This window comes from Rhynchophorus ferrugineus, unplaced genomic scaffold, assembly GCF_030347505.1.
Source record: "Rhynchophorus ferrugineus isolate W39M unplaced genomic scaffold, kcgeb_rfMv2 rfM11, whole genome shotgun sequence".
Classification (NCBI taxonomy): domain Eukaryota; kingdom Metazoa; phylum Arthropoda; class Insecta; order Coleoptera; family Curculionidae; genus Rhynchophorus; species Rhynchophorus ferrugineus.
Window position 1 is genome coordinate 22,611,142 of NW_027472590.1, and position 19,173 is coordinate 22,630,314.

Sequence of the window (19,173 nt, forward strand, 5' to 3'; positions counted from 1 at the left end):
GCCAGAAAAAGAAGAAGACGTCAAACAAGATATCCTAACCTAAAACATTTGTTTTTGTATAAAAAATATAGTACTGTGTTTTAACATATAGATTAGGAACATATATTAGTTTTGTGCTTATCGAATATCTAAAATGTACAGTATATTTAACACAAAATCGAGGAAACGTTATTATTTAGAAGAGGGCGAAGCACCACCAAAGAAAATTGTAACTGATGGTGACATTCTAATTAAGAGCTTATCTGAAAAACAGCTAAAGACTAGCACTTCTTTAAATGAGTAAGGTGATTTTAATTATATTACTACCTTAAATTGTAATGCAGGATATTCTTATTACAGAGAATTAACATTGAAAAAAGATTTTGTATCAAGTGAAAAATATACAGATATTTCCAATCACATTAGTGGAAAGATTAACTTGAATACATTCAAGCAATCACTAGATAATGTTGAAAAATTAAATATATTAAAGAATAAACATTTAAGTGAAAGGGATATAGAAATGTTAAGGGACTATAATGAAATGGATGAAAAATTTTGGGACAAATATAAGCATATGAATAAAGATATTTTGATTGATCAAATTACGAATATAATTGATTTGCTTAAATCTAGTGAAAAATCTAAGTAAGTATCTATACTAGTTTTACACATTTATATTGTTAAAGTTACTTCTTGATTATTTTAGTACATATATAAAATCATCTTTATCCAGGCATCAGGAGCAGTATTTGAATTCCTTGAAACCGGATAGTTTAGAAACAAAACTGTTAAAGTTTGTCAGTGAAACCCAAAAAATTGTTGATTTACCAGGGCCCATGGATGAATTACCCGATATAGAAAAACGATTGTCTGAAACAATTAAAGATTATTCGAGTATTGATTATAAAAAAATTCAAAAGAAAGCTCGTTCTATTGGGAATAAAATAACCAATTTAAAATGTGAAATTAGAAATATTGATAATTTTAAGAATAATTCCATTATTCCTTTGAAACAACTTGGTACTGAATCTAAATGGGATGTTCATGAGGAGAGAGTTTCTGGTGAATCTAGCAAAATAATAAATAAATCTAAAATATACGATTGCAAACCTCAAAAGTTATATACTATCAGAAATGGACAAATTGTTCAGTTAAACTCTACACCGCAAGGAAATCAGGTTTCTATAACTGATAAATCAAAATTGACATTAGATGAAATCAAAAAAATTCCAAAGTTTGCTAATTATGAACCCGGCATTCCTTCAAAAATATTGTTTCTAAAGAATCTGGCAAAAAATACTAACCAAGATGATTTTAATAATTTGCTAAGATGTTTAGGTATATCTTTTACCATTCGATTGATGACTGGCAAAATGAGAGGACAAGCTTTCATCCAATTTGAAGGTAGGCATTATAAATATTTATTTTTAATAAATTATATATTATAAATTCTAGATGTATCACATTCAACTCAAGCCCTGGAAATACTAAATGGTGTAATATTGAAAGGAAAACCTGTTATTGCACAATATGGTAATAAAACATAAAGTCTCTTCTGTTTCTCCACGAAACGTCAACTTTTGTTTTTCGGTTTGTCCGGCAATGCCGCGATAATGCCCGGCGCATTCATCAAATTGTGGAGGTTTATATTTAAAAACCTAATTAAAAATTACATAACCTACTATGCACTGTGATATTAATATTAATTAGTTGTGGCTTATATATGGAAGCCAGGCATCAAGTTATTAACAATTTAATCAATATAATTATAAATATATAAATAAATACATACAAACAAAAAGATAGAAATTGTTATTGTAAAATAATTAAGTGGAACCATATCAATTTTAAATATTTTCTTCCTACTATTCAGTGGTTAAGATAACAACTAAATATATCTGGAAATTTTGTGGTGTTTGTACAGTAAAGATTAAATATATATATATATATATATATATAGACTAGATATGATATGATATATATAGACTTTGATGATATTTATATGCGGTGATTTATATATTTTCATATTATTTCTAATATGCATATTGTGAGCCTAAAAAATTATTAATTGATGATATATTACAAACGACTGTAATTACATTATTTTACTAAACAATGTTTTAATTAATGTGAGATTATTTACCAATTTAAAATACTGTTACATTCTGATTCATAATATATTGAGGTAGAATATAAAACAACAATATATAAATAACGTTTTATATTTTGCGGGTTGCATATATAGATCATTAAAAAAAGATATTCTATTATTAAAATATGTCAATATTATCAATTATGCACATTATACTGTTAATATACTGCCCGTTATACTGTTAATATACTGCCCGTTATACTGTTAATATACTGCCCGTTATACTGTTAATATAATGCCCGTTATACTGTTAATATACTGCCCGTTATACTGTTAATATACTGCCCGTTATACTGTTAATATACTGCCCGTTATACTGTTAATATACTGCCCGTTATACTGTTAATATACTGCCCGTTATACTGTTAATATAATGCCCGTTATACTGTTAATATACTGCCTGTTATACTGTTAATATACTGCCCGTTATAATATTAATTATTAATAAGTCACTGTGGTATATATAGGCAAGTCTTGAAATTCAATTATTAATCATTTATTCATCGTAAATATTAAGATAAATAATAGCGAAAAAAACAAAACTTGGGCCATCTCCATAAAACATTGAAATCTGTCAAATCTATATATTTTGTGGCCATATCATAGAAATAATGAAATAAATTCATAGCAACTTTAAATATTCCATTTTGTTTGTCCTTTAGCGGTTAAGATAAAAGCATGTATGAATTTTTGATGTTTATACGATAACAACTATGTAAATAACCATTAACATTTAAATAAATTTAAAGAGAGTTTCTTCCAATAATATATTGTAGTAATGCACATATTAAATTAATGTTGTGTATGATTTTTCTCTTTTATAATGGTTACTTAATTTTAAAGGTTTTCTCAGATATATTGATCTTTTCAAATATCGATATTTTTCTCAGTGACCAACACCCCTAAACCAACGAATAAGTTTTATAGTCTTTGTATCATAAAAATATTAATTTTTCTATTAAAGGGGCTGAATTTGGATCGCACAACACCCAGGTTTAATAATTTTCGTTCGATTAAGTTCGTGAAACACCACCTATCCATAAACAATAGAACCAAATATTTCGCAGCATTTTAATATGTCATTTTTCATAACATTTAATTACATGAGTCTAGTTCTGGAAAATATCTGCATGCGCATAAGCGCTTGAGCTTGCAACGTTGCCAGCTGTTGAAAATTATACGGATATTTGAAGAATACGTTAATCAAGTTAACATATTGTCACAAGCAAATAAATCATAGGACCTAATATTTCTGTTGAGATCCAAGTTAAAATGTTTTTATACATTTTTCGACCCCTATAATATATATAAAAATTTAATATGAAGAACGTTTTATAAATGTTTCATTTTAAAATAATTTTGAAAAGAAAAAATAAAACAATACGTAATTATTTATCAATATATAAACACTGCAATAACAAACAAAAATTGTAGTTCAAAATTAGCCTAAAATCTTACTTGAAACTCAAGTTCCAATTTATCCAAGTCTATTATTTTAAGCTTATATATTATGTCTGTCTGTATTTTTGAACTCATTTACCCATGCCTGCACACTTATAGCCTTGTACCTGTAGAATTAATTTGGTTTGCTTGCTAAATATTACAAAATTAAAATAAATATTGAATGGATACACACCTAGACACGGCATGTCCTCATATGTTCAAAGTAAAAGTGGCGTAATAGCGTTTTGACAATATTAAAGGATGATTTATCCATTACAGCCTACCATTTATATTCAAAATATGAACAGTACAAGAACGAATAAACTATAAACAATTCTTAAACTTATAAACCAGCACTCTTACCAACTGTTGCAGTACGTTCGATTCAACCTCTTGATTCCTTGTAAATAGCAACGTCGCATAATCCCAACATCCAGAGGGCGTCATAATTTAAATTCCCATTATAGGCACCTGTAAGAAGAATATTTTACTGTGAAGACATTTGATTGGCTCATTGTTTGTTGACTTGCTCATTGGCTCATGTTTGGCATGTGACAGCCTTGATGTCCTTGTTTAATTGACCAATGAACTTTAAATAAAAAACAATTTTTTTCTGAAATAAATTTATTAAATAATAAAATTCAATTAAATATAAATAAAAATATAATATGTAGAAATAATATATATATATATATATATATATATATATATATATATATATATATATATATATATATATATATAATCTATAACAATAAATAAATATGAATATATAATATAAATTTATGTATAAAATATAAATATTATATACATATATACAAAACCATAAACAAAAAGCTTTGCTGCATTGCAAATCAAAATTATCTCTTCCATCTATTTCCTCTTTCATATTTGTTTAGTGCCATCAATTTAATAGGATCTATCTAGGAGTTCTGTCTTTGAGTCTTTCCCTCTTAAAATTCTGTTCACTTGTTTTACTCAAAAGTATATAGCGCACCTTGTTATTACTTTTAATATTCTATCTGAAAGATCATTATGGAATGTACAATTGAAGGGTTTTAAATTTACTTTTTTTTTAAACATTTGATACGAATGTTGTTATATTATCGACGTCGCTGAATAAAATAAAAGAGATAAGTCTTAGACCTACTGACAGTATAATACAACAATTTTGTTGAAGTCTGGGACACAAGATATTGTTTTGCCTCTATAATTGTATGTAAATAAAAATCACACTTAATTTCTTTTTTCAAAAGTTTTACTAAATAACCTGAGATGTACATTAAGGTACAACGTTAAACTTTGTTTGCTCCTGCAGGAACTTCTGGAACTGAAGTTATAGAGTCAATTAATTATCGGTAAGAATGAGCAGAAAGGGGGGTACTGGCTTAATTAATACAAACTTTACCATTACTTTCTGGAGTTTGATCAAATGTCGATGACACTTGCTTCGAAGACTCAGGTTGTGGGTCTGGAACCATGGAAATAGGCACTAAAAATAGAGTAAGACCGTTTAGGAATTAATGCTAACAATTATGAACAGAAATGTGACTCCTTCAATATGCCTTCCATATCATTTTGATTTTGATCCACCTCGTGGCTGGTGGTATTATTTTCACCATCACTAAATTGTTCATAAATACGAAAATGTCTATGACACACGCGGTAACGATCATAAACCTGTTTCATGTATAAACCAACCAACCAGTTTAGGATTTTTAATGTTTTCTGTCCATTTCTTAAAGATCGCCGGGTACTTTTTTAACGAAAAACGATGATGCATTTCATCACTATCTGTACATCCGAGCACACAACACTTTCCAGAACAATAATGCATTTCAACTACCTACTTGTAAATACTAACAAAATAAAATAACGTTATAAAAAGCTGACCACACTGTTCTCTATATAAAGCACATTGAAAATGGTGTACAAAATAATTAACAAACCATAGAACGAAATGAACCGATCAGATCCAGCGACGGCTCTTAGCATAGCGATTAGAACAAGTAACATGTTAAAAGCAGCAACATCTACATGTTGGACGTCGCGAAACATTCCCCGAAAATTTCCTATAAAGTTAAATCTTTATTTTTCTGTGGCCACTACACATATATATATCAGTTCATTCGTTGTTGTTAAGCTGATGTGTTCGCGTGGGAAAAGTATCAATGTGCAGTTAAGAGCATCAACACCAAAAATACAGAGTATTATTTGGGATGGCCGTGGATTCAAATGGAGAGATTTAGTAGAATTTCTTAGCATTTTACTAAACACAGTGAGCAATATTTTAATTGAATTTTTGAGTTTCGTAAAGTTGTGCCTCTAAAGGGTACGACAGTCGCTAATAATTTTCTGTATAATTCTTAATAATTTGGTGTTCTAGTCTTCTTCAGACCCCTGGAAGGCTTCTCGGAAAATACAAAGATGAAAGAAAATGAAAATGCAAAAAACAGAGCCAAATAATTCCTTGGGACTGGCTCTTGAAGCATATAAGTTACTTCTTAGAGCAGCCTACAAGTTTTGCTCCAACTAGAAGTAACCCCATTATATCGTCATGTAGGCCACTATCTAAAGACCAGTTTTTTTAAGGTTGTATAAATTATCGACCTTCACATACTACCCCCATGAATTTTTTCATCGTTACCTAACAGCATATAGTAGAATTTTAGCATCCTCAAAGGTCTTTTTAACCATCTTCTTTTACGACATCCGGGCTACCAAATAGACATCATGTAGAGATAGACGATAATGAGAAAGAAAGACTGCATGCAGCCTGATGGAAGTATAAATATCAATCAACAGTATTAATAAAAAAATTATTTCATTTGCAATCGTTCAACTTTTTTGTCGTCAAATTACCGACATTGCTATCGTAAAAAAGATCGAAAACTGTCCTCAAATGAAACAATATTATTAAACAACTTAAATTTAAGACATCAAACAAAATACTTCCTAATGGAAACCAAAAATCAATCATCATTAGATCCCTACCTCACTGTAAGTTTCTAACACGCGGTATATGCAGGGTAGACGATACATTTTGATGATTGAAATGTGTGAAATTTATGGCAAAACAATCGAACAGCATTACGAAGCTGCGGGTATACTTTGTGAAATATAATGTATACACATCTTCAGATATATTATATTAGATATGATTATCTAAAATATATGCACAAGACGCACTGAGATGAACATATTTTATAATCTGGCAATGAAACAACAAATAATAATATTTCCATTAATAATTTTTTTAATAAATGATACTACATATTGCAAAATCCAATACCGTATACTATTTATATTTTCTTAAAACTAATTCAGGACTTCGCAGAGGACAAGCACTCAAACTATAAATAAATATTAATTCACAAAAATACAATTTTAATGAGTATAGCATATTTCCGAACCTTGTAAAAAATACAAATATTTATTAAAAAAAAAGGATATCGTGGCCTTTCCAACACAAGTATTTCGAAATTAATCAGTGACATGGTCAAACGTTAATTAATAAAGGTCTCACCACGATATACTTACTTTATTTTGCCCATAATCTCAAACCCCATTATGATATTTTTAATCATATAGTATTTATCACTGATAGTTTAAATCATACAAAGTTCATTCTGGTACCATAAGCAAATATACATAGTGCTATAGGTATGTATAGAATAAAAACATAAATATATTTAAGCGTTAAACCGAATAAATTAAATATACATTTAACATGCAAAGAAAACGTTGGCTCACGCTATTTGCAACAATTTTTGAATATAAACTTTACGCTTTAGTTAAGACCAGGATTTTTACACTACCTATGTTTAAAAACAACACTGTAACATGTTATGTGAAGTATAAATATCCCAGTCAATAATATTATAAAGTATGTTTATTAATATATTTTTTACTATCTTCCAACATCTGTGTTTCTATTTACATTTTTATCATCTAATTACATAGTTTGTTTTTATTAATATAAAATGAATATCGAAAATTGGCCTGAACACAATGTTGCAAATAACTTATATTTAATAAGATATTAAACAAAATATTTCCTGATGGTAATAGAAGCCATAGAGATTAAAACGAAATTATCATTAGAATCTAACTCATTGTAAGTCTCTTACATGCGCCTTTTGCAAAATTACTCAGGATTGGTGAAAATTTTTGATGACTAAATTGTGTAAAATTTAGATTCATAATGTAAAACAGAGGAGTAGTCTTTCGAAGTGGCCAGATTCCTATATGAAAAAGGGAGTATACATGTCAAACTATTGTTTATTAAAAATAACAGTGGATTCACGTACCTAAGATATATTACCTAACGCAAATTGTAAATTCATTTAAAAATCTAGTTAAAGAGAGACACAATGCCATCTGATTCGTTTGAATATGTAAACGAATCAGCCTACAAAATACGCCTGGATGTCAAATTCCAGCTAAATTCTTCGAAACATCAGTGATAATAACTAGAGGTTGGCAAACGTTGTTTTGGCGCTTGGCTTGTTTTCATAAATTTTAAATTGCTGCTTATTATTGAAGCTGTCAAATGTCAATATGTCAAAGCCAAAGTGAACTAAAACTAAACATTTATGCGGCAACATAGCGACGCTTTGACGCAATAAATTTAGATGACGTGAGTTCACTGTTTTATTGAACGTATTATATATTAGGTTAGGTATGATTATCCAAAATATATACATGACACCCTCCAAATTGACGAAACATTACATACAGTGAAAACATCTATAATCAGAACTATATTGATAAAGGCAATGAAACAACAAACAATACTATTTCCATGAATTATTTTTTTATTAAATTATACTGTGTATAGCAAAATCCAATACCGGATGTGTACTTAATATTTTCCTAAAACTAATTCAGGAGCTCGCAGAGGACAAATCACTTCCAAACTATAAATAAATATTAATCCATAAAAATATAACTTTAATGAGTATAACGTATTTCCGATCCTAGTAAAAATATACCTATACTTATTTAAAAAAAGGATATCGTGGAGAATAAAGTGGCCTTCCAATAGGGGTATTTCGAAATTAATAAGTTACATGTTACGAATACTCACCACGATATACTTAATTTATTTTGCCAAAAACTATATTTATATATAACGACCTGACTATAGGTTTTAAACTCTAAACTCTATTCATGATATTTTATCTTTATAATATTTCTCACTGAAAACTAACATTGTACAAATTATATAAGTCCATTATGGTATCAAAAACATGTATATAATGGCATAGAGTTGTATAAAATAAAAACATATAAATAGCTGCTGTCTTCCGATTATGTCCTACTTAAACATAAACCATTTAAGTGTTGAATCTACCAATTTAAATATATACTTTGCTTGCAAAGGAGCCTTGCAGCATGCCGTTTGCGATCATTTTTGGACTATACTAAACCTAACTAACTTAAGACCAGGATTTTTACACTGCATACATAGGCTTAAAACAACTTTACACTATTTGTAACATATAATGTGAAGCATAAATATCCTAGTCAATAATGTTAATATGCATGTTTATTAATATTTCTTCAACTATTGTCTAATATTTTCTCATTTATATTTACATGTTTTTATCATGAACATATTTTATCAAAAACATAATTAATTCACATCCATACATATTCCTTCTTATTCATCTGCAACAATTAAACATGTATAATATGCGATTTTATTCGCTAGTACGGTATAATTTCAAACCGATACAGTACCTTAAAAAGAAATCCTCGTACACCTCCAGATACACAGAGGATATTATAAAAAGACTAATGTACATTTCACCGCCTTCTTTTCTTTACTCTCTTCCATCGCACAGAAGTGGAATAACGAAACAATATTTTTGTTAATATAAAACGAAGATCGGAAATTGCACTGAAGACAAACAATATCACTAAACAACTTAAATGTAATAAAACATCAACGACATATGACGAATGAAATTATCATTTTTATTACCAACATCGTTAGCTCCCTACCTCATTGTAAGTTTCCTACGCTAGCCATACTTCCGCTGATGTGCGCGGAACTGCCCAGGGTCGATGAGAAATCCTGATAGCTGAACTGCGTGAAATTGAGGAGTGGCTCTTCCTGAATGAAGCCCAGAGGGCCGCTGTGATCGGGTGGCGTTAACTGCACGCTCTCTCCGGTGAATTCCTGATCGAAATATCTGGTGTCTATGTCGGACGTGACTTGGGGCTTGAATGGGGGCGTTATCTGGAAAATTACGTTACGGCTATCACGCGGAAACCTTAATAGATAGCGGGATAATTTACCCTTTTTAGTTCCAAATCTTTCCAGTTGATACTGCTGAAGAATGCATGGGCCATGATCTCTTTGGCATCGTCAGGTCCACCGCCCAACCTGAAACAAACGTTTGCGCTCGACAAAAGCCGCAAAACAAACCGTGACATAAACTTACCGCTTTTGCGGATTCTTAACCAGCAGGCCGGACAGCAGATTCTTGGCTTCCGCGCTGAGATTTCTGGGAAATTTAACGTCCGACATTAAAATCAAAGTGAACAATACATCATGGTCTCTGTTATAAAACGGCAGTCGACCGCACATCTGAAAAACAAAGCCCATGTTTACCAAGCCTCGGATATAGGAAAACTATAACCGAATCAAATATATGCGGAGTACAAATAAGTTTTCATGATTTTTGTTCGTCTCAAAAAGGCCCCTCTTTGAAGCGACCCAATATTGTTACCACCGGAAAAAGCGGTAGTGGGAAGGAGTTATGCCTGGGGAATACGGCGATTTGGATATGACTATATCAAATGCTATTGGTAATTGTTTCCAGAAGTTCACATTGCCAGATGTTGATATAAAGTGCTAGCAAAAACTCTTACAAATATATTAGACCATCAGTACCACCTGCCTCTTGGTAGAGAGGAGATTTATAGAAAGCCAAATCTCATCGTCAAAGTTATATGAAAAATTTAGACAATCGCATCATATTTGTCGGTTTTCTGCGGAATAAGCGATAGTCTTACCGATTTGAAATAGGGGACGATATAACATAAAAATTATAACGATATACATATATATATAACAGGTCCTCAGACTGATACATAGATAGTGCTACTAGAATTAAATCCATATGTTTTTAGTTAGCCCTAACCCTCAAAAGATGCGTGTACAAATTTGACAGCTGTCGGATCATAAGTTTGTGAATTATAGCATTTTGAGTGAAACAACTTTTGTTACTCTGAAAAAAATGGATAAAAAGGAATTTCGCGTGTTGATAAAATATTGCTTTCTGAAGGGAAAAAATACAGTTGAAGCAAAAACTTGGCTCGATGCCGAGTTTCCGGATACTGCCCCAGGAAAATCAACAATCAAGAATTGGTATGCTAAGTTTAGACGTGGTGAAATGAGCACCGAACACGGTGAACGCAGTGGACGCCCAAAAAAGGTTGGTACCGACGAAAACATTAAAAAAATCCACAAAATGATTTTGAATTATCGTAAATTGAAATTGAATGAAATAGCAGACACTTTAAAGATATCAACTGAACGGGTACATCATATCATTCACGAATATTTGAGTATGAAAAAGCCCTGTGCACACACACACACACACACAAAACAACGACGAGTTAATGATTCGGAGCAGTGTTTGACGATGATCAAGCGTAATAAACCCGACTTTTTGCGTCGATATGTGACAATGGATGAAACATGGCTCCATCATTTCACTCCGAAGATCAATCGACAGTTATCCGAATGGAATTCACACGATGAACCCGCTTCAAAGCGTGGGAAAACGCAACAGTCGGCTGGCAAGGTTATGGCGTCTGTATTTTGGGATGCGCATGGAATAATTTTCATTGACTACCTTGAAAAAGGAAAGACCATCAATAGCGACTATTACAGAGCGTTATTGGACCGTTTGAAGGACGAAATCGCCGAAAATGACCGCATTTCAAGAAAAAGAAAGTGCTGCTTCACCAAGACAATGCAACGTGTCACAAGTCACAAATCAGTAATAACGATGGCAAAAATCCATGAATTGGGCTTCAAATTGCTTCCTCATCCATTGTATTCTCCAGATCTGGCTCCCAGCGACTATTTCCTGTTCTCAGATGTCAAAAGAATGCTCGCTGGCTGAGGCAGGAAACAGGCCTATTTTGAAGCAAAGGACAAATCGTGCTACAAAAATGGTAATAATAGGTAATGCTCTTTTTGATTAACCTTTTTGATTCGATCTAACTCTCTCGATGTTCGTTTAAGCCTTTTGAATGTTAGAAAGTCTTTCAATGAATAATAGTCTTAACAAAATATTAGTCATTTTAGTTCAGTTTAACGATAAATAAAATTACTGTATTTAAAAAGGATGCGAGAGTTAGATAGTTGATAAAGATTTCATGAGAAAATACATTTTAAATATTTAGTGGTTATTACTCCATTCCTCTTTAAACTCAAGTCAAATATCTAAAATATAAAAATAATTTTACATCATTCAAAATGAGACTTTTTCTTAACGTAACAGAATCAATTACCTCTTTCTTTCTCTTTTCCCAGAGAAAGTTCGAGAGGGAATGTGTACATATTCGTCTCACTTATGGCACAGTTGAAAAGAAAAACAGAACACGTTGGAATGAAATAGAAATAAACCAACTACTTTTATTATATTATGTCATTGTTACTATTAAAATATTAACATACTATGAAAGATATTTGGTACTATTATTCCATTCCTTTTTTCACAGTCTTTTGTCAATTTAAAATCATTTAAAATTAACTAATCTATGCAACACAGATAATTAAACAATTCTTTCCTCTCTCAAAATTAAAACCACAAGGAATTCGTACATCTCCTTCTGTCTGCCACACTAATAGGAAAACAGTGGAAGCGTGCATTCGACCGAAATAGTAGTTAGAATTTCCAGTCGCTATTTTTTTACTATCGGCTAGTTCGATTGTTTTCAGACGGAAGTTCCCAACGCTAATTATTACCAATTGGCACAATAGCACCTCTAACTTAACGTCACAAATGTTTCCCTCACGTTCCTTGTCACTGACGTCAAATCGTCGCTTTTGAAACGCCGGAACCTGTACTCACCTGGCTTGGCGCAAAGATGACGATGACGCTTTAACATAAATATAAAACCAAAATGGATCCGAGTGAACACTGATCGCGTCATCCTTCAAAACTTATTTGCACAGCATATACATATAACAACACAACATGCAAAAAGCGTCCTACCATTTCATACATAACAACGCCAATTCCCCACCAATCAACGGCCCGACCGTAATCGTTATCTTCCAGAACTTCGGGCGCCAAATATTCGGGCGTACCTAAATAAATTGTGAAATAGCATAAAAGCGACAAAGCCATGTTGAAATGTTACCGCAAAAGGTTTTCGTCGTCCTGCCGTATGTAATGTCCTCCTTGCACAAACCGAAATCCGTAATTTTTATGTGGCCATCCTGATCCAACAACAGGTTTTCTAACTTTAAATCCCTGTAAACGGCGAAACAATCAAAACACGGCTAAATATACAGCAACTACGACAGGATCTTATCTGATAATATATTAATTCGTTATTAACCAAAGCAACAATATACTTGCCTATATATAATGCCTTGCGAGTGTAAATAAGCTAAGGCGGAAATGATTTCGGCTCCATAAAAACGGGTCCTGTCTTCCGAAAATACTTTTTCCCTAGATAGATGGAAAAACAATTCTCCGCCATTGACGTACTCCATTACAAAACACAGGCGGTCATTCGTTTGAAACGAATATTTCAAAGACTAAAAATATATCAATTATAAGCTTACGTTTAATCCTAAGCCATCATTTTCCATAAGGTACCGTTAAGAAAGGGTGATTTGTTGTCCGTAATACTCTGTTTTCGGTTTGGGTGTGTGCTACCTCGTCTTTCTGTATAATGACTTCTTTCTTCAGTATTTTGATGGCGTATAATCTGCCTGTCGCTTTCTCCCGGCATAAGATGACTTTTCCGAACGTTCCTTTGCCCAGAACTTTGAGAAATTCGAAGGACTCCAGCGTAACTTTTCGTTTTCCGGTCGACCTGGATACGGAGGTGCCTGAAAATTAAAATTATTCATATTCTATCATCCAATTATGAAATGGATCAATAATGTTAGAAAATATAATAATCTCTTATATGTAATAATATAATTCAAATTATTATTTAATTCAAAATTCGATCTGCTGTAAAAGAAGCTACACCGATATCAAGAGAGAAATCAGAATATGAGGTAAATTACCCCCTTGAAATTAGGGAATTGATAAAAGAAAGTCGAAAACCTAGAAGAGTATGGCACAGAACCAGAAATGCTGCAGACAAAACAATATTTAATAGAATTAGTAATTAGGCAAATCAAAATATTAAAGAATATAAACAGAGTTGCTTCGAAAAATATGTAACTGAATTAAGCCCGGAAGCAGACATAGACTCGCTATGGAAAGTAACTCGGGAGATTTAAAAGACTAATTATTAGAGTACCACCTATTAAAAATGATCGAAATCAATGGGTTCCACGCAACGATTAAAAAGCTGAATTATCTACAATAGATATAAATTCTGTTTATCAGCCAGATGTAGCTGTAAATCTGATTTCTCCAATGGAAGTTGCTACAGAAATTGACAACAATCTCAATTCTAAAAATGCTCCTGGAATATTTAACCTGGTTCAATGCCTGTTGGCTGGATTAGAACTACAAAATGAGCAAATTGCTACCGCGGAATTACTGTCAACTGCTGCAATCTATAATTAATTACCAACGCTTATCGCTGCGTAACCCACGAAGAGCTACACAATGACCTCGAAATCAAATGGATACACCAAGATTTCGTCTTAAAACATAAAAAAGGCTAAACGCGAAGGAAATTAGAAGATTGAAGTGAAATAAACAACACGAAATTGTATAGTGTATAACTGTTATTCTTAACTTTAGCTTAAGTAGTGTAGTTTTATTTTAATTTGGGAAATACATATTGATCTATTAATCCCATACTGGCCTTTCTTGTTTATTAATGCAAGTGCAACAGAATAGTAGTAATAAATTCACTTGTAAATTAAGATTGCACAAAGCATATATAATGTAAGATGTAATTATTAGAAAAGAATAAAAATTAATTCAAATAAAATGATCGAGATTCATATTTAAACATTTATAGATATTGTAAGGAAAGCAACATGCATGATGACGATAACGGTAACTGAAATTATGGTTTACAGTAATAATATGTTTTTATTTTGGTAAAAATAAAAATACAAACAATCCTCTATATTACGTCAAACGCCTAATCAGACGCGCGTGACGTCATGCTTTCGAACTTGTTGACGCATTTCAACTTTATTTTCCATCATTTATACGATATATCATGGCTATAAAATTGGTTCTTTGCTATCGAAATTACCTAAAAACAATGTTGGTATTGAAACAAGGATTCATCCCAGAAAATAGCTCAAATTTTGTACTTTTATGATTGGTCATAGACAAGAACACAAATTTAGAGTCACCCTAGTAATTAGGCTGGGTAAGACCGGATGTCATACACATTAATGTGCTTAAAGCAGGTTATTAGGCAGTTTTGATCACATATATGTATCCACTGTATAGCCTGGACCTTGCCCCGCCCGACTAACAGTTGTTCCAGTCTCTGCAAAAGACTTTTAACTGTGTAAAGTTGGCTTCAAAGAGGCTTGTGAACTTGAACTGAAGTGAACCACTTGTTTAGGTCTTTCGCCTAGGAATCTCAGAAGTTCTACAGTGACGAAATTATGATTAAAGGTGACAAAAGGGTCAGAACGGCACAAAAATACAGAAATCACTTTTTCCCTAAACAATAGGTTTGATATACTTGATAAACCTCTATTGGATCATTGTGATATGCGCCAAGTAAATCTCAAGTCGGCAGTTCATTGAATTCCTTGAACTTGTATCCTATGCATCTGACATAGCATAAACACTTGAATATATACTTGAATATATAATATCTATAATTTCTATTACAGTTAACAGACATGTTAAGTATTTATAAAACCATGACGTTACATATAGACGCCATGATTATTCTAGTATTTTGGCGGGAGATTATTCAATTACGTTATTTACAACTTTTAATAAAATATATAAAAAAATATTTTTAAAATATTTTTTTAATAAAATAAATGTATAAAAAAATTTCAAAATCAATTGTCATAGATATCTCATTACTAATATTAGTTCGCAAATACTATATACATGTTAAAGGAAATTATTTACAATCAGTGACCTCATTAAAATTATACATTGTCAACACTTAATGCATATTTTGTGGGATTTATAAATAAATATATGGTTTACTGTCATATATTCACAACTTAATAAAATAAAAATCATATAAAATCAAAATAAATCATATATAAAACAAATGAATTCAACTCCTACCTTGAAGAGAACACTTCTCCCATAGGTCTGCCATCATATCGGAATTTGCTGGATTCATCTCAATATCTTCGCAATCATTACTGATCTTTTCTGACACTGACTTAATTGCCATTACCCATTCATCCCTGGAAACAACGAACTTTAACTACCACCTAAAATCTGAGACAATTATTTAACCTTTCTTGCTGTGTCTCAACATGAAACATTCTCTCAATAACGGTTGTCCATTGCAAGCCCCTGATAACAAAGGTGTAGGGTTTAGGTCTATCTGTCGTCATTATCTGACATTGCCTAACGGTAAAATTGTTTAATGGGTCTACATTATAATCTTCTGGTTTGGTCTTAAAACCACTAAGTGCACCATCATCATACAAAACAAAATATCTAAAAGTAATACATGAAATTAATAATTACATTGGCATAACTATTCTATTATAACATTATATTAGCAATAAATATTTGAAAATAATATAAAATAAATAACAGTATAATGTGTTCCTACCTTGATCGCCAATTTTTTATGTGTTCTCCTCTTTTAAACAACCAACCTTCTTTAACTATATTGGCTCTTCCACCAGAACCTGAGGATCTAGCTTCTGCTGGTGTTACATTCATTTTTTTTTACTAAAAATAAAATATTTTCACACATATGCCACCAAATTTGACAAGATTATTAATAATATTTTTAAGAACTAAGAAAATATAATAAACACTAAACCTAGTAGTGTAAAAATAATCAAAACAAAACATAGCTGATATACTAAAACAAGTAAACAATTTTTTCATGAGTTAGATCAATGACCATATTATTGGATAAACAAACAATACTATCTAAGTAATTAAACTACAATAAATTTGAAAATAAGTTTATCTAAATTTAAAACATTTTTGTTTTTACTGTAGTGATAAATTACAGTTTTAGATTTCAATAGGAATTGCTCCTACTAGTAGTATGTCTATTTAGCTTTTAAGTTTCAAATTTGTATCTAATCACTTAATTATTCTCTGGCGAATTTTTGATTCATATTTGTTGCTAATGTTAGGTTAACTATTTAAATTATTTTATTTTATTCTGGTCAAAATTTAATCAAACAATGATTCTGATATTAAACATAGTACTTACCTTAAATGTAATATTTTACCATCACTTACAAATTATTTTAGAACTTTAGAGCTTTGACCTTCTAAATTCAAATTGCGATAGGCAAAAATCAGTAAACTAACTTACGCATTTACAACGACATGATTGTTTTGACTGGGATATTTTTACCAAATATTCGCTTTTCATCATTCATTCAAATACAAATATATAACTCTAAATCATTACAAATATATCTGACAGACTCAACACGCACAAAAACACTAAATTTGACGGAGGCAATACCAACAGTATTTTAATAATCCCAAGGCTAGTGACGCGTGTCACATGAAGCTTGCTTTTGCTCAAATCCCGATAAGACCTAATACTATAAACTGTAAAAGTTGGTACAAATTAATTGACTAATTGATTTTTTGTCTTTAAGTTTTTTAATCAAAGGAAATTGTTTTAACTTAATTTACTTAGAAACAAGGGTTCTATTATATAATAATTATTTATTTAAAAATTTTAAGTAGGTAATCAACAGCTATTACATTAATTTTAACGTTGGCTTAAAATACATAAAGTTCATGTGTAATTTAAGTCTTATATAATATATATTATATATTATTATTTAAATTATTTATTGTATTTATAAAAACAACGTATTTATTATTATGCAACCGAACAAACAGTTGGGGAAAAAAATGTAATAAATTTTCAGTACAGTGCTAACTCACGGAGAGCGTGGTTCAGTTCGCTGAAACTACCTCCAATCCCAACTGTTGATTGTTATAAGGTTCCTGGGAGTCATTTTCTACTGACGGCTGTTCTGAAAGCAACACATCAACGAACGTAAAACTCGCGGTTCTAGAGGCATGCTGCAAATGCTGCGTTGACTATCTAACCGTCACACAGGTGCTGACCAGAAAACCATACTTAAAATATATTCCTCCATAATCCTTCCTAAGCTAGACTATGGCTCCCTCTTCTTTGCCGCTGTTGCCCCAACTTACCTCAAATCCCTTGATTCCCTTCAAAATACTGCACTTAGAATATCGCTGGGCACCTTTTGATACTCCCCTGCAATTAACTTGTGCAAGTTTACATCCACCCCACCTCTTTCTTATCGTAGGGATTTGTTTGCTCTACCATCTTCCTTAAATCTGACCGTACCACTTGAAGTCATCCACCTGTCTTGGACCATCTTATCCTTAACTACTCCACTCATACCTCTGATCCATCCTCTGTATCCATACTGACCTTATCCCATTCATTTCTTGTTTCACAAAGAACGAGGTACAACGTCGTTGGGCCTAGGAGGCCAACCACAACAGGCTTTTTCAGGTAAAAGTTGATTTTCTCTCTTTTCTTCGCGTTCCTTCCCTTCGTCACCATGCCATAGCTCAGAATCGACTGAGATTGGGCCACTGTCGTTTTTCGCACGGTCACTTGATGACTTCGAGCCCGCCTGCTGACTGTGAGTTTTGTCACCTTGGCCCTACCTCAGTTTACCACATACTGGATGACTATCCACGATTCACCTAGCTTAGGAGGATATAGGTATGGGCTGCAAAATTTTAGAAATGCCTCAACAGAAGAAAATACAAACAGACTCCTCGGATTTCTACGAGAAATCGATTTTGCTAATCAAACTTTAACCTCAACAGCAAACACTGTACCAACCGCCTCGGCCATTGGATTCCTTCAAAAGAAAAAATCCGACCTATAGTGCTCCATGAGAAGAAGAGGCTCCCGGAGTTGCTTAGAATCTCCAGGGCACAATCAATCAAATTCACAGACATCGGAAATAAAAAGGAGGGATCCTCTTATTCGTCCCTACAAGCGAGGATTACCGTAAACTTAATATCCCGCTCGAGAAAAGGAATTATCCTTACCACTCTTTCTGTCATCCGGAGGAGAATTAAACATCCCAGAATCACTCTTCACTGACGAGGTACGTGCACTTTGTGAAGAGCAACAAATCGTCTATATGACGAAACTCGGCTTCGTCATAGTTAAGATCGAGATCCAGAAGGGAAACTGACAACCAGTACAGTGCAACTGCCAGCTCT

At 32.0% G+C, this 19,173-nt stretch overlaps 2 protein-coding genes across 7 annotated transcripts; one reads left to right on the forward strand and one right to left on the reverse strand.

The window, feature by feature from the left end:
• Positions 1 to 17: 17 nt before the first annotated feature.
• On the forward strand, positions 18 to 1,783 carry LOC143204584 (uncharacterized). The gene is made up of 4 exons (XM_076417247.1): positions 18 to 279; positions 340 to 627; positions 689 to 1,386; positions 1,438 to 1,783. The coding sequence occupies exons 1-4, from the start codon at positions 134 to 136 to the stop codon at positions 1,527 to 1,529; spliced, it is 1,224 nt and encodes a 407-aa protein (XP_076273362.1). The 5' UTR covers positions 18 to 133; the 3' UTR covers positions 1,530 to 1,783.
• A 1,735-nt stretch (positions 1,784 to 3,518) lies between these two features.
• Positions 3,519 to 17,462, reverse strand: Akt (AKT serine/threonine protein kinase). Of its 6 annotated transcripts, XR_013007635.1 has the most exons (13): positions 17,144 to 17,449; positions 16,523 to 16,644; positions 16,198 to 16,404; positions 16,021 to 16,145; positions 13,432 to 13,667; positions 13,189 to 13,370; positions 12,968 to 13,080; positions 12,820 to 12,914; positions 10,030 to 10,175; positions 9,884 to 9,971; positions 9,587 to 9,824; positions 9,323 to 9,482; positions 8,375 to 9,250 (listed from the first exon to the last, which is right to left on the reverse strand). XR_013007635.1 is itself a non-coding variant. In XM_076417244.1 (12 exons), exons 2-11 carry the CDS (start codon positions 16,633 to 16,635, stop codon positions 9,588 to 9,590), a joined length of 1,542 nt encoding a protein of 513 aa, XP_076273359.1. In that variant the 5' UTR covers positions 16,636 to 16,644; positions 17,144 to 17,449; the 3' UTR covers positions 3,519 to 4,048; position 9,587. The 6 variants fall into 6 exon arrangements, 5 of the variants coding, with proteins under 5 accessions (XP_076273359.1, XP_076273361.1, XP_076273358.1 ...); XM_076417244.1 differs by lacking the exons at positions 8,375 to 9,250; positions 9,323 to 9,482 and adding an exon at positions 3,519 to 4,048; XM_076417246.1 differs by lacking the exons at positions 8,375 to 9,250; positions 9,323 to 9,482 and adding an exon at positions 4,946 to 5,069.
• Between the last annotated feature and the right edge of the window lie 1,711 nt (positions 17,463 to 19,173).

Bases quoted from the DNA above. Each gene is read 5' to 3' on its own strand.
- LOC143204584 (XM_076417247.1), top strand. From the start codon at position 134: ATGTACAGTATATTTAACACAAAATCGAGGAAACGTTATTATTTAGAA. The intron at 280-339 runs GTAAGGTGATTT...TTCTTATTACAG, and splicing joins ACTAGCACTTCTTTAAATGA to AGAATTAACATTGAAAAAAG. The intron at 1,387-1,437 runs GTAGGCATTATA...TATAAATTCTAG, and splicing joins AGCTTTCATCCAATTTGAAG to ATGTATCACATTCAACTCAA.
- Akt (XM_076417244.1), bottom strand. From the start codon at position 16,635: ATGAATGTAACACCAGCAGAAGCTAGATCCTCAGGTTCTGGTGGAAGA. The intron at 13,081-13,188 runs GCAAGTATATTG...CGCCGTTTACAG, and splicing joins TCGCAAGGCATTATATATAG to GGATTTAAAGTTAGAAAACC. The intron at 10,176-12,819 runs GTAGGACGCTTT...TTTGTTTTTCAG, and splicing joins GCGTTGTTATGTATGAAATG to ATGTGCGGTCGACTGCCGTT.